At 44.5% G+C, this 15,991-nt stretch overlaps 1 protein-coding gene across 8 annotated transcripts in view; it reads right to left on the reverse strand.

Annotated features, from left to right (window-relative positions):
* znf804b (zinc finger protein 804B) overlaps positions 1-15,991 on the reverse strand; it is a 1,078,762-nt gene that overhangs the window by 201,419 nt on the left and 861,352 nt on the right. The window contains exon 1 of one of the 8 annotated variants that reach the window (XM_085987926.1): positions 11,312-12,161. The exons of the other annotated variants lie outside the window; for them this stretch is intronic. Coding sequence (XP_085844052.1) covers positions 11,312-11,320 — 9 coding nt within the window. The 5' untranslated portion in view covers positions 11,321-12,161. Of the gene's footprint in view, positions 1-11,311; positions 12,162-15,991 lie in introns of those variants that run through there. 8 annotated transcript variants of the gene reach the window in all.

The raw sequence follows: 15,991 nt of genomic DNA on the forward strand, positions 1-15,991 counted from the left end.
TGTCCGATCGGGACCCATACCAACTGCTTGTCACGGTCGTATTTCTACTATGTCTATCTTGATTGCGTGTTGTACTTAACTTAAACTGCCACTCCTTAATAAAATGCCGTACAACTCCTAAGACCCTTTGGCTAATCTGTGTGTGACCTGCGATCCAAATCTTACACTATTAAATGTTGGTGTTCAGAGAGATTTAGGTGTCCTAGCACAAGAAACACAAAGAGTTAGCATGCAAGTACATACAGTGATCATGGTATCATAAGGTTTAGATTAGCTAAGGAAAAGGACAGCGAGCAATCTAAAGTAAAAATACTTAATTGGAGGAAGGCAAATTTCAGTGGGATGAGAACGGATCTGGCCCGGGTAAATTACAATCAAAGATTGGCAGGCAAAACTGTAGTGGAACAATGGGCTGCCTTTAAAGAGGAAATAGTTTGGATACAGTCGAGGTACATTCCCACAAGGGGGAAAGGTAGGGCAACTAAAGTCAGAGCTCCCTGGATGACGAATGAGATAGAGAGTAAGATGAAGCAGAAAAAGAGCGCGTATGACAGATGTCAGGTCGAGAATACATCTGAGAATCAAGCTAAATATAGAAAGTTCAGAGGAGAAATGAAAAAGAAAATAAGATGAGCAAAGAGAGGGTATGAGAATAGAATGGCAGCTAACATAAAAGGTAATCCAAAAGTCTTCTATAGGCATATAAATAGTAAATGGGTAGTAAGAGGAGGGATGGGCCGATTAGGGATCAAAAAGGAGACCTATGCATGGAGGCCGAGGGTATGGCTGAGGTACTAAATGAGTACTTTGCATCTGTCTTCACCAAGGAAGAGGATGCTGCCATAGACATAGTGAAAGAGGAGGTAGAGGAGATGCTTGATGGGCTAAGAATTGATTAAGGCGAGTTACTAAAATGGCTGGCTGTATTTAAAGTAGATAAGTCACCAGGACCGGATGGGATGCATCCTAGGATGCCGAGGGATGTGAAGGAAGAAATCACAGAGGTACTGGCCATAATCTTCCAATCCTCCTTAGAAACAGGGGTGGTGTCAGAGGACTGGAGAATTGCAAATGTTACACTGTTGTTCAAAAAAAGGTGTAAAGATAAACCCAGCAACTATAGACCGATCAGTTTAACTTCGGTAGTGGTGAAGTTTTAAGAAACCATAATCAGGAACAAAATTAACAGTCACTTGGACAAGTGTGAATTAATTAAGGAAAACCAGCACAGATTTGTTAAAGGCAAATCGTGTTTAACTAACTTGATCAAGTTTTTTGATGAGGTAACAGAGAGGGTTGATGAGGGCAATGCTGTTGATGTGGTGTACATGGATTTCCAAAAGGCGTTCGACAAAGTGCCACATAATAGGCTTGCCGGCAAAGTTGAAAAACGAAAGACTTACATTTATATAGCGCCTTTCATGACCACCGGACGTCTCAAAGCACTTTACAGCCAATGAAGTACTTTTGGAGTGTAGTCACTGTTGTAATGTGAGAAACACGGCAGCTAATTTGCGCACAGCAATGTGATAATGACCAGATAAACTGGTGTTGTTATGTTAGTTGAGGGATAAATATTGGCCAAGACACCAGGGATAACTCCCCTACTCTTCTTTGAAATAGTGCCATGCGATCTTTTACGTCCACCTGAGAGAGCAGACAGGGCCTCGGTTTAACATCTCATCTGAAAGACGACACCTCCAACAGTGCAGCACTCCCTCAGCACTGCACTGGAGTGTCAGTCCTAGATTTATGTGCTCAACGTCCCTGGAGTGGAATTTGAACCCACAACCCTTCAGAGGCGAGTGTGCTACAAACTGAGCCATATGTTGAAGCCCATGGAATAAAAGGGAATGTGGCAGCATGGATACGAAATTGGCTAAGTGACAGGAAACAGAGAGTAGTGGTGAACGGTTGTTTTTCGGACTGGAGGAAGGTATACAATGGTGTTCCCCAGGGGTCAGTACTAAGACCACTGCTTTCCTTGATATATATTAATGACTTGGACTTGGGTATACAGGGCACAAGTTCAAAATTTGCAGATGACACAAAACTTGGAAGTATAGTGAACAGTGAGGAGGATAGTGATAGACTTCAAGAGGACATAGACAGGCTGGTGGAATGGGCAGACATGTGGCAGATGAAATTTAATGCAGAAAAGTGTGAAGTGATACATTTTGGTAGAAAGAATGAGGAGAAAAATATAAACTAAAGGGTACAATCCTAAATGGGGGTGAATGAACAGAGAGACCTGGGGGTATATGTGCAAAGATCATTGAAGATGGCAGGGCAGGTTGACAAAGCAGTTACAAACGCTTACGGGATCCTGGGCTTCATGAATAGAGGTGTAGAGTACAAAAACGTGGAAATTATGATGAACCTTTATAAAACACTAGTTCGGCCTCAACTGGAGTATTGTGTTCAATTCTGGGCCCCGCACATTAGGAAGGATGTGAAGGCCTTAAGAGAGGGTGCAGAAAAGATTTACAAGAATGATTCCAGGGATGAGGGACTTCAATTACATGGATAGACTGAAGAAGCTGGGGTTGTTCTCCTTAGAGCAGAGAAGATTGAGAGGAGATTTGATAGAGGTGTTCAAAATCATGAGGGGTCTGGACAGAGTAGATAGGGAGAAACTGTTCCCATTGGCAGAAGGGTCGAGAACCAGAGGACACAGATTTAAAGTGATTGGCAAAAGAACCAAAGGTGACATAAGAATAAACTTTTTTACTCTGCAAGTGGTTAGGGTCTGGAATGCACTGCCTGAAAGGGTGGTGGAGGCAGATTCAATCGCTGCTTTCAAAAGGGAGTTGGATAAGTATCTGAAAGAAAAACATTTGCAGAGCTACAGGTAAAGGGCGGGGCAGAGGGACAAGCTGAGGTGCTCTTGCAGAGAGCCGGCACGGGCTTGACGGGCCGAATGGCCTTCTTCCGTGCTGTAACCATTCTATGATTCTATAGGTACAGCAAGCAATTAGGAAGGCAAATGGCACGTTGGCCTTTATTGCTAGAGGGTTGGAGTACAAGAGTCAGGAAGTCTTGCTACAATTGTACAGGGCTCTGGTGAGACCACACCTGGAGTACTGCGCACAGTTATGGTCTCCTTATTTAAGGAAGGATATACTTGCCTTAGAGGTGGTGCACCGAAGGTTCACTAAAATGATTCCTGGATGAGAGGGTTGTCCTCTGAGGAGAGATTGTGTAGAATGGGCCTATACTCTCTGAGTTTAGAAGAATGAGAGGTGATCTCATTGAAACATATAAGATTCTGAGGGGGATTGACAGGGTAGATGCTGAGAGATTGTTTTCCTTGGTTGGAGAGTCTAGAACTAGGGGTCATAGTCTCAGGATAAGGGGCTGGCCTTTTAAGACTGAGATGAGGAGGAATTTCTTCACTCAGAGCGTTGTGAATCTTTGGAATTTTCTGCCCCAAAGTGCTGTGGATGCTCAGTCATTGAGTATATTCAAGGCCGAGATCGATAGATTTTTGGATTCTAGGGGAATCAAGGGGTATGGAGATTGAGCGGGAAAGTGGAGTTGAGGTTGAAGATCAGCCATGATCTTATTGAATGGCGGAGCAGGCTCGAGGGGTTGTATGGCCTACTCCTGCTCCTAATTCTTATGTTCTTATGTTCTTAAACCACTTGGGTTTTCCCAGCTTAAATTAGGTTGATTGAAGTCTGTCATTAAAATAACTTTCCTCTCCTCACATATCCTTCCTAACTCTTCATTGTGCAAATTTTCCTTCTTATGCTGACCCGGTGGTCTATAGCAAATCCCTAGGGTAAGCGTGGATTTTATAGCATTAGAGATGTCTAACCAGAGCAGTTCATTTTAAAGCTTTCTACCTCCTCGGGATCAACTTCTTTTATCTACCAGGTGTCCCTGACATATAAGGCTACACCATCTCCTTTTCTGTCCAATCTGTCATTTTAAAACATTCTATATCCCTAAATGTTACATTAATTTCCATCCTCAGATTTAACCATCAACAGAATTTTTTCTCGTAGAAAGAAAGACTTGCATTTATATTGTGCCTTTTACAACCACCGGACGTCTCAAAGCGATTTACAGCCAATGATGTACTTTTGGAGTTTAGTCACTGTTGTAATGTGGGAAATGTGGCAGCCAATTTGTGCACAGCAAGCTCCCACAAACAGCAATGTGATAATGACCAGATAATCTGTTTTTGTTATGTTGGTTGAGGGATAAATATTGGCCAGGACATCGGGGCTAACTCCCCTGCTCTTCTTCGAAATAGTGCCATGGGATCTTTTACGTCCACCTGAGAGAGCAGATTTAATGTTTAACGTCTCATCCGAAAGACTGCACCTCCGACAGTGCAGCACTCCCTCAGCACTGTAGTGTCAGCCTAGCTTTATGTGCTCAAGTCCCTGAAGTAGCAGATCTCCTGTTTAAAATATCCAGTCTTATGCCTGCATAAAAATAGTCTCTTAGAAATGTAGCATGAGTATATTAAGCATTCATATATGAAGTTTGGCAATTGGAATATCTACTCTATACAGTTACATCAGGGAGACTGATTAATATGTACATATTCACAACTGAAATCCCACACAAAAAATAGTCAATTAGACATGGCTCAATAGTTAGTCTCATCTAAGCAAGACATTCAGATAAATAGACCCTTACTGTACTTTACCATATTTCATGTGTAAGCCATGTATAACAATGTACAAATTATGTTTATCTATATCAGTTAAAAGGGGAACTTGCAAGTGACAGTCACCCCTGGTTTGTCCTGAGGAGGAGCCGACAAACACTGGTGCCCTGGTAATTACATGATACACTGGGGGTCATTTTCAACTTCAGCAAGGGTTGGGAAACTGGCTGTTGTGGACTGGCCACTTTATACACCCCGCCGGATTTTCCTTTCCACAATGAAACCGCCAGATTTCCACCTCCGCTGAAGTTGAAAGTTATCCCCTTTGGGGGTGATTTTTGAGGCCAGCTGCCTGGCAGAAATGGGGTGGTAACACCCCGAATATGGTGGAGAATCACTTACCGTCTGAGTCGTGGTAAGCCCTTTTAATGTGTGAATGGGGGTCCTATGACGTTCGTAGGACCCCGATCGCCATCTTAGGACAGTACTGAGTAGACGTGTGTTGCTTATGCCCTGCCCGACAACAGTTGGCGGTACAGTTAGAGAGGAGACCAGCAGATAAGTTTTAATTTATTTTTGTGGAGCCAAGAGTGTTCCTTTGGGCTCCACAAAGCAACCTGGGCTGCTGCTGTGGGAGCCCTCCCCGCCATGAACCTAACTTCTGTTGGCGCAGAGACCAGTCATTCCGCCTGATATTAAGGCAACCGAGAGCTGGCAGGATGCCCTGGAGTACTTGTTTTATATCCACAGCCTGCAGGCCCTATTCTAACAAGGTCCAGCTCTTAAGGTGGACCGGGCCTCCCGTTGGAACTACTGGGAGGCTGGAGGGTGCGCTTCACCCGTTGACCAGCCGCCCAAACACCGCTCGAGGGGGAAATCTACCCCATTGTGTGTTACGTGGTTTGTCCACATAGCAGCAGTGAAAACACTTCCAAAGTAATTTAGTAGATATGAAGGTCTAGAAATTGGAGTTGGCCGGAAACCTGCTGGTGCCACCGTGGACCGAAGTTAACAGCCACCCGAAATAATAGTGCAGGCAGCACCAGTATTTTGGTGCTGCCTGCTCATTTCAATTAGCGCAGCATAAAACCTGGAGTGCAAGACTGTTTTTCCGGTGCTACTCTCAGCAGGAGGTCCAATATAGCATGGCCGTGGCGTCCCTGGAGCAAGAACAGCCTTGTCTTAAAGTTAGCCTGTCATTTTAGAAAGCAGTGTTGGTCCCTTAAAGGGGAACTGCCTTCTAAAGTGAAAAAATAAAAATAATTTTAAAATAGGCAGTTTTTAGCTCTCAGAGCTCAACTGCCTTCTGAAAAAAATTAAAATTAAAAATAATTCTGAAATGGCAGTCTTTAGCTCTTAAAGCTGAACTGCCTTCCAGATGTAAAAAAATGGGAAACTGCTTCAGCACTAACACAAATGGCTCAGCAAGCCAGGGAAGGGGCACTCAGGGTCTTGCACGCAGTACTCTAGTTTTGTGTAGGGTGTCAACACTGCAAGAGCGGTCCTCTACCCACAGGAGCCAGGAGGACCTCCAGAATGAACGATGTGGGACCAGATCACCGAGGCCATCACTGCCAGCAGTGTCGCCCCCACCACCTGGCTCCAGTGTCCAAAGAAGCTTCATGACCGCAGACCAGTGGTTAAGGCCAGTGAATGCATCTTCAAAAGCCTTCGCCTACCAACTGCATCACTCGCCTCACACACTGCTCATTGCACGACTGCTCCCCCCCCACCCCACCAATCACTCACCTACCAACAATCTGTACCAAACACAAGGCACATCTCCCATTCCAAGCCTCACTTCACCCGCTTGGAGGAGACGGTGTTGGCCATTCTTGGCAGGGGCATGGCTGAGCCCTTGGGCAGCGGCAGGGCTGAAAGGATACAAGAGGCTGCTTTCCTCATACATTATCCTCCTTCTCCACTTGCTTTCCCGCCCCCTCCTCACCGCAACTCTACCCTTGTGCCTTCCTCATTTCATACACCCAAGAAATGCAGCCTGTCCAGCCAGTGGTTGACCAAGAAGAGGGAGAGGAGAGTGAAGAAGAAGAAGAAACACCGCCACTTGATTTGACACTCCCAGCCACCAGCTCCTCGAGGTCATCCTGCAAGGCCATCTGCAGTGTCCCCCACTGAAAGTCAGCAGCCTTCTACCAGCCATGCTGCAGTCACTGGGGTAGCACCGTGTGACATCAGTAGGATAGACAAAGGCACAGAAAAGACAGTCACTAAGGGAATGCACAAGGGTGATGAGTTGATTTCTTGATGTCATATTGGATGGATAGATGTATAAAGTTGGATTAAAAAGTTTGCTTTGTGGTGGTTTTAATTTCAGCATTATGGCCATGAGGACGCTGTGATGGTCAGTAACAGAAGGAAGGTAAGGTGTAGGACAAATGTTGAAAGGGGAATTGGGGTTGTGGTCACTGGTACCGCAGGTGGATGATTATCTCCCGGATATCTCGGCCAGAAAGGAGCTGTCTGGGTTGCATTCTTCCTTCTGCTTCCTCCTCTTCTGCATCTTCCTCTTTCCCCGGTGAGTAGATGCTAGAAATCTGAAATAAAAGCAGAAAATGTTGGAAATACTCAGCAGCATCTCGACCTGAGACGTGAACTCTATATCTCTCTCCACGGATGCAGCCTGACCTGCTGAGTATTTCCAGCATTTTCTGTCTTCTCAGAGGCCTTCCTTTACCATCTGAAGCCTTGCAAGCATCCAGCAGCACTCCCTGCACAAATTAAAAACTTTTAACATCTATTTCACTAAGCCACTACTTCAATAAAATATTTATAAAAAGTCCAAAAGCTTAAATGCAAACTTACCTGAAAGATGTGGGTGTCCCTTTAAGAAGCGCTGACATCGTCTCTGCAGGGCTACCTCATGCACGCTTTTCTGAGCGTGCTTAGGACCCATCGATAAACAAAGCGACTGTTCTAGACACCAAGGCAGCATTTGACCGAATGTGGCATCAAGCAGCCCTAGTAAAATTGAAGTTAATGGGAATCAGGGGAAGAACTCTCCACTGGCTGGAGTCATAACTAGCAGAAAGGAAGATGGTTGTGGTTGGCCAATCATCTCAGCCCCAAGACATTGCTGTAGGAGTTCCTCAGGACAGTGTACTAGGCCCAATCATCTTAAGCTGCTTCACCAATGACCTTCCCTCCAAAATATGGTCAGAAGTAGAGATGTTCGCTGATGAGTGTACAGTGTTCATTTCCATTCGCAACTCCTCAGATAATGAAGCAGTCCGACCCCACATGCAGCAAGACTTGGACAACATTCAGGCTTGGGCTGATAAGTGGCAAGTAACATTCACGCCACACAAGTGCCAGGCAATGACTATCACCAACAAGAGAGAGTCCAACCACCTCCCCTTGACAATCAATGGCATTACCATCATCGAATCCCCCACCATCAACATCCTGGGGGGGTCACCATTGACCAGAAACTTAATTGGACCAGCCACATAAATACTTTGGCGACAAGAGCAGGTCAGAGGCTGTGTATTCTGCGGCGAGTGACTCACTGCCTGACTCCCCAAAGCCTTTCCACCATCTACAAGGCACAAGTAAAGAGTGTGATGGAATACTCTCCACTTGCCTGAATGAGTGTAGCTCCAACAACACTCAAGAAGCTCAACACCATCCAGGACAAAGCAGGCCGCTTGATTGGCACCCCATCCATCACTTTAAATCTTTGTTCCGTCCACCACCGGTGTACTGTGGCTGCAGTGTGTACCATCGACAAGATGCACTGCAGCAACTTGCCAAGGCTTCTTCGACAGCACCTCCCAAACCTGCAACCTCAACCACTTAGAAGGACAAGGGCAGCAGGCGCATGGGAACACCATCACCTGCAAGTTCCCCATCAAGTCACACACCATCCTGACTTGGAAATGTATCGCCGTTTCTTCATCGTTGCTGAAACAAAATCCTGGAACTCCCTCCCTAACAGCACTTTTGGATTACCTTTACCACACGGACTGCAGCGGTTCAAGAAGGCGGCTCACCACTACTTTCTCAAGGGCAATTAGGGAGGGGCAATAAATGCTTGACTTGTCAGCGACGCCCACATCCCATGAGTGAATAAAAACAAATATGGTAGCCAATGTGCAAGGTCCCACAAACGACAACGTGATAATGACCAGGTAATCTGTTTTAGTGATGTTGGTTGACGGATAAATATTGGCCAGGACACCGATGATAACTCCCCTGCTCTTCTTCGAAATAGGGATCTTTTACGGCCACCTGAGAGAGCAGACGGGGCCTCAGTTTAACGTCTCATCCGAAAGACAGCATTTTGTCTGACACTCCATGAGCAATGATACAGAAGATCTGCTAGTATTTTTTTTAATTAATAGATTTACACTAGCCACCACATCATAGCTTATAAGTTTGTAATTTATGAAAATTTGAAATCATGTATTATTTTGCAATTTATTAAACCTAGTTCTGGATACAGATTCAAATCACAAAAAATTTGCTGTTTATTTATCAAACAGCCATCTAACTATATTCATTGCAGCCACGCAACAGCAGCCATTTCTCATAGAAATGCCCTTATAAACATTTGATAGATTATCTCCCTCCCTTACCAACATGCAGCTCCTCTATCTGACTTAATTCTGCAGTCAGTTGCTAATCTGTGTCAAATTTGGCTCCATATACTGTATTACAAAATTGCACAGCAGGGCATCATTATTTTCAAAGAGCAATATTTATGAAGTGTATATTCAGCAGCTTATCGTTAATTTTAATGTAATTATTTGGCATCTAAAGGATACATCACAAAATATTTCTTCTTCAAATGCAGAGACAAGGCTTCAGGCCCACGGCAAACTCACAGGGGGTGAAATTCCCCTAGAGGGCCATTTGGGGTGCGAAGTAAAAAATGTTTGGAAAGTTAGCACCGGGCGCTAACCATTTCAAACATTAGTTAAATTCCTATTTCTTCTTCCAAGAGGGAAGTGGAGCGCTAAATCAAGCACTCCACTTGCCTCTTGGTGCGCAAGAGGCAGGGAATGTCCCGATCTGGGGCGAAGTGCTCAGCAGCGCCACATAAGAACATAAAAAATAGGAGCAGGAGTCGGCCATTTGACCCTTCGAGCCTACTCCGCCACTCAACAAGATCATGGCTGATCTTCTACCTCATCTCCACTTTCCTGCACTATCCCCATATCCCTTGATTCCCTTAATATTCAAAAATCTATCGATCTCTGTCTTGAATATACTCAATGACTGAGCCTCCACAGCCCTCTGTGGTAGAGAATTCCAAATATTCGCCACCCTCTGCGTGAAGAAATTTCTCCTCATCTCAGTCCTAAATGGCCGACCCCTTATTCTGAGACTGTGACCCCTGGTTCTAGACTCCCCAGCCAGGGGAAACATCCTCCCTGCATCTACCCTGTCAAGCCCTGTAAGAATGTTGTATGTTTCAATGAGATCACCTCTCATTCTTCTGAACTCAAGAGAATATAGGCCTAGTCTACTCAGTCTCTCCTCATCCGTCAATCTCCCCATCCCTGAAATCAGTCTGGTGAACCTTCGTTGCACTCCCTCAATGGCAAGTACATCCTTCCTTAGGTAAGGAAACCAGATGTGGTCTCACCAGAGCCCTATATAATTGCAGTAAGACGTCTTTACTCTTATATTCAAATCCTCTTGTAATAAAGGCCAACATACCATTTGCTTTCCTAATTCCTTGCTGTACCTGCATGTTAACTTTCAGTGATTTGTGTGCAAGGACACCCAGGTCCCTCTGAACACCAACATTTCCCAATCTCTCACCATTTAAAAAATACTCTGCTTTTCTATTTTTCCTACCAAAGTAGATAACTTCACATTTCTCCACATTATATTCCATTTGCCCATTCACTTAGCCTGTCTATATCCCCTTGACGCCTCTTTGCAACTTCAAGTGGCCAAGTGTGGCGCTGCCACGTTGCAGGGGCTCTTCCCTGCAGTAAAGGGAAGGGCCCCACACTGCGAGCTCTGCTGGTTTATTTTTAGATATGTGGGCCACCGGGGAGAGGGAGTGCCGCTCGACCAGCCCGTCATGGCGCTGACGTCATGATCTCCGGGCGTAGAAGATCGGAGCGCTACCCAGTAACGCTGCCACTAACCTCCTGCGGGAGGATCGCGGTTATCGCCTCGGGGGGTGCAAAGCCATTCGCACCCCGTTAGCGCCTCCCACTGGAGGCGCAAAAGATGGGAATTGTGCCCCCATAATCTATACCAAGCAGTCACCTGGAACATTGTATACCACGTTTTCGTGAACTAAATATCAAAATATTTAAAAATAAACCTACAAGGTGTAGTACTATACATAGTTTTGTTCCACTTTTTTATTTTCTCTTCAATCTTCATTCATTTTCTGTCATGTTTAGTGATTGAACCCGTAATGGTTGTTAAAGACATCTGAGAAATTAGTCTCCACATAAATCACAAAAACAGTTACTTGTGCATACCTGCATTATTGTCAAAGAATATTTTTAACAAAAGCTACAAATTTGTTAGGATTCATGATGAGCTACTGGTTTCGACAAGAGCTGAAAGGCCTCATTTCTTCCAGTGCTGTGGTTCTATTGTAGAAACCAGCTGCAAACGATTAGGACTATATTTATAAATCTACTGTAGCAATGTTCCAAGCACAATGAAATATATAATTTCATAATAATTTTACCCTACCTGTATCATCTGTTTGAGAAGCCCAAGGCCTGGAGTTCACAAGTGGAGCTCTGCAATTGTTAGCTGAAGGACAGTATAGAAAATAAAGAGAGTTGCCTGAACCACCGTCAAATGTATTTGCTTGGTGGATTAAGTCATGGAAGATTAGTGCAGTGGCAGCGCTTTATTTTTCTAGTAAGTAATGGGAGATCCTCTGTAATATACCATTTCCAATGAGGAGAATTGATCAGCAAAACAATCATCTCCAAGGTTTACAGAAATAAACAACTATTGTATTTTATCTGCAAGACCGTAAATATACCCTCTAGCTCAATCAGAATAATGACAGGTGGGCCCTGGTTGTAATAAAGCTCAACTAACCAAACGCAGATAAAGATTAAAAGGAATTAATACTGACAAGTAAAATCCATTAAACGACAGCCTAACACTACAGTAATCAAAGGATTATGACTAACCTTGTCGATTAACACTGTGTTTTATCAATGGAACACTTGACAACAGAGGAAACTCAATGTTAACATTTTATTACAAAGACCCAAATATCTCCAATTATTGCAGTCGTGGACACCATTTTCCACAAAAAGATTCAAGGCATAGGTGCTCCAAGTATTTAGCAGTGCTAAAGTGAAAATCCTACATTTGTTTATCATGTATTGATTGCTATTGAATTTATTTTAAATTGAGTTTGTTTTTAGATAAAATGACTAAGATTTAGACTAATGCTTTAAAATTAGAAATGCTGCTCAAATCAAATTTGAAACTTTTTAAGGCGATCCTTAGCAGTTGAGATTTCATTGGTTACACAAAGGACGGGCATGTTGTCCCGCATTGAGAAACTGATCAAAATAAAAGACTAAGGGGGAAAAATTTAGTTGCTTTGCGCCTCCCGTTAGCATCCTCTTAGGGCACTAACGGGAGGCGCAAAGCAACTAGCGCCCGGGTGCGGCACCGCCAACGCCTCCTGTGAAATTCAGTGGGAGGTTAGCGGCAGCGGTAACCGTTAGCGCCCCGGCCGTGATCTTTGTTAGCGCCCCCTGACTTACCGCCGGACGCTATGTCCGACGGAGTCAGGGGGGCCTACCTGCGGCCGGGATGGCGCTAATTAAAGGCGAGGTGCCGGGCGGCCATTTTTGTTGCTGGCCGCCTGCCAGCACCTGCCCCCGTTGCCGTCCCTGGCCTTCTGAGAAACCCCCCCCGCGGAGTGCCGGCAGTGCTCCATGGGCCCGGCACTTCTCTTGAGTGGCGAGGCTCTTTTGCCGGCACTCCGATCCCTGGTAGTCCAGCTGGGCCCCCGGTTGCGCTGTGGCATGTAGCGCTGCGATATTTCCTCAAAACCCCCCAAGAGGGAGGCGGGGCACTTCCAGTAGCGCCCCGCCTCCCTCTTGGGGCTCTACCGATGAATTTCGGCCATGGCCCGGCGAAGTTAGCGCCCAAAAAGGGGCGCGACTCAATTTCTCCCCCTAAATTACTGATTGTAACTCCTCCCACCTGGTGGGAACAATGTAGGCGGGGGTCAAGATGGCCAAGAAGTTCTCGCCACATCCGAACACATTCCCACCCTCCACCATTTTTACTTGACTGAATTCAGGCATGAGAAGGCTGTCTGCTTTAAAGAAGTCATTACCCTCTGAACAGAATTTATAGGCACAGAACAACTCAGCTGCAGTTCCATGAGGAACAATGCCTAAGACGGCTTCAATTCTCCAGGATGGCAGTGACCAAGTTGTGTCGCATCTTGCAAGAAGACCTACAAACAACTGCTGCAGCTCGCACAGCACAGCCTGTTGCAGTCAAGGACATTGCAGCCTTTAACTTCTTTGCCTCTGGCTCCTTCCAGGCTGCCACCGGGTATATCAGCAACATAAGCCAATCTGCACTTCAAGCTTGTATTAATCTGGTGACTGAGACCTAGTTTGCTTGAGCAAAAGGATTAATTACTTTCACCCAGACATCAAGATAGGGCTCTGGAGTTTGCAGATTCCTGGAGTCTCCCAAGTCCAGGGCATCATTCACTGCACCCATGTTATCCTGTTTGCTCTTTCACACACACTGCTACCTCCATAAATCATGAAGGGTACCACTCTATAAATGTTTAGCTAGTGTATGATGGGCAGCAGTGCATCATACAGGTCGGTGTCCACTTTCCTGGAAGCTGTCGTGATGTATCTACCCAAATAGCAACATTACTATTCATGTTGGAAGATCACCAACCACTACAGAAAGACTCTCCATACAAATAGCATTTCATACAGCATTATGGTTTTAATGCTTTACAGAAAGGCCTACACAATATTTGTCACCCTGGTGTGAGCCCTTAGTGCCTAACTCAAGTGCTATTTTCCCTACTTGAGTGTTTGAGTTCAAGTGTGCTGCAACATGGGAAGAGCTAGGCTGCTGTAGCTCCTTCAGGGGCTCATCAGATGCTCTGTTTGGTAACCTAGAGCAACGCCCGATATCCCATCTCCAAGTCGGGGAGTTGCCTATGGAAAGCACGTTTTGTGCTGCCAGCTTACCTAAAGATTAGCAAATGAGGACCAACCGGTAAAATGCAATGTGGAAGAATCCTGAGAAATCTCCATTTCAGATTCCCCCTACTAACTAACATGGACTAAATCAATTGATTCTATTACTAATTGTAGCTTAAAGATTTCATTATGCTATTGCTACACTTAGAATCATACTTGTAAACTCTGTTGTAATATGCCCTGGGTAGACCTGGTTAGATTTGAAAATGGAAGAAAGGCATTGGGCCTGCTTGACCAAATTAAAAATGCAGACTCCAACAAGCCTTGTTAGCAAAGCGACAGTCAGTCTGTGAGAAAAGCTGAGAGAATTAATGGAATTCAAGAGACTGAGATAAGAGGCAGGGACTGTAAGATTGTTAGGAATTACTTATTAGTTGGTTTTTTTGAATACCTGTTTTGATATCTTATAACCATTAATATCTAATAATTATCAGTAATACAGAAACATAGAAAAATAGCAGCAGGAGTAGGCCATTCGGCCTTTCGAGCCTGCTCTGCCATTCAATATGATCATGGCTGATCCTCTATCTCAATACCATATTCCCACTCTCTCCCCATACCCCTTGATGCCTTTCGTGTCTAGAAATCTATCTATCTCCTTCTTAAATATATTCAGTAACTTGGCCTCCACAGCCTTCTGTGGTAGAGAATTCCACAGGTTCACCACCCTCTGAGTGAAGAAATTTCTCCTCATCTCAGTCCTAAATGTCCTACCCCGTATCCTGAGACTGTGACCCCTCGTTCTAGAACCCCCCAGCCAGGGGAAACATCCTCCCTGCATCCAGTCTGTCTAGCCCTGTCAGAATTTTATATGTTTCAATATATCTATAATCGTGTGTAAGGATTAAATATAAAAGTCTGTAATCATCAATAGTATGCAATGGTAACCTGAATTATATAGGACATGTAACCCTTTTCCTTATGCTTAAAAACCCGTGAGTAGGCTGTAACCAGACAACCTGGGCTGAGAAAGAGATTGCCATGGTTGAATAGAATGCAGTTAGCCTGGGAACCAAGGTTAGGTACAGTTGTCACTGTGTTGGCATCCACAGTTAATTATAAAAACAAAGGCCAACAGCAAGGGCTGTATCTCAACCTATGGAGACATATTCCTTTTGTATTGCCATAACTACCCCAGATATAAGTCTTGATGGTCAAAAACAGATGATGTAAGAGTGCCATAACAATAAAAACCTGCGTAAGTCAGGGTGCTACGAAGATGGCATCTTTATGATTGGATTTTGGGTTTGGGTGTTGAAATAAAGAGTAGCTTGCCTTTCAAAAGCTAGGCTTTATTAACCTTAAAAACCCAGCAGTACATGTTGAGCACCCAGTCTCAACCAAACTGTAGAAAACTGAATTTAAGATGGCCACCACAGGTCACATGGAATCAACTAACCAATAAGTTTACAGCATATATTTCAAGGCAGGAAAACAGGCAACCAATTACAATGTTTCTTATAAAACAAGAATAATCACCACATTCACCCCTCCTTTTAAAATATACTTCAACCTAGGTAGCCTTTACAGTTTACAATTAGTTATTTATGACGAGAGCAATACATGTATAATGCCTTCAACAATTTTAAAATTTTACTATTAAATTATTAATTATTTTAAAAGTCCACTTTTAATCGGTCGACCGGATATCTTGTTCGTGTCGACCTTCTTAGCCTTGGTGGAGTTCCTTGCCCTCCCACACCAGGAGACACAGAAATATCTTCTGCAGGGAGGCTATCAATATCCCGATTATCAACGGTTTCCGAATTGGAAGTCCCATTAGAAGGTAGACTGGGAGGGTCATGAACATCCATCGGGGGCAGACTAAGAGAATTGTAAGTGCCTGCAATAGGATTGGAAATGTTCGTAGTATCTGTGACGACATCAACATTATCTGAATTATGGCTATTGTTAATGTCCTCAGGAGAGGGCTGGCCACCACAAGGAGCTAAGTCTTTAACTGAAACCGTACTTTCTTTCCCATCTTGGAATCGAATATGAGCATATTGGGAATTTGCCTCCAATAGCTCCACCTCCTCCACTAAAGGATCATACTTTGACAGTCTAACATGGCGTCGGAGCAGCACAGGTCCCTGCATAGTAAGCCATGAAGGTACCGAATATCCCGTAGAGGATCTCCGCGGATAGTTGAAGA

The sequence above is a fragment of the Somniosus microcephalus genome, chromosome 5 (assembly GCF_052327205.1).
Source record: "Somniosus microcephalus isolate GS21.2 chromosome 5, FLI_Smic_1.0, whole genome shotgun sequence".
NCBI classification, from domain to species: domain Eukaryota; kingdom Metazoa; phylum Chordata; class Chondrichthyes; order Squaliformes; family Somniosidae; genus Somniosus; species Somniosus microcephalus.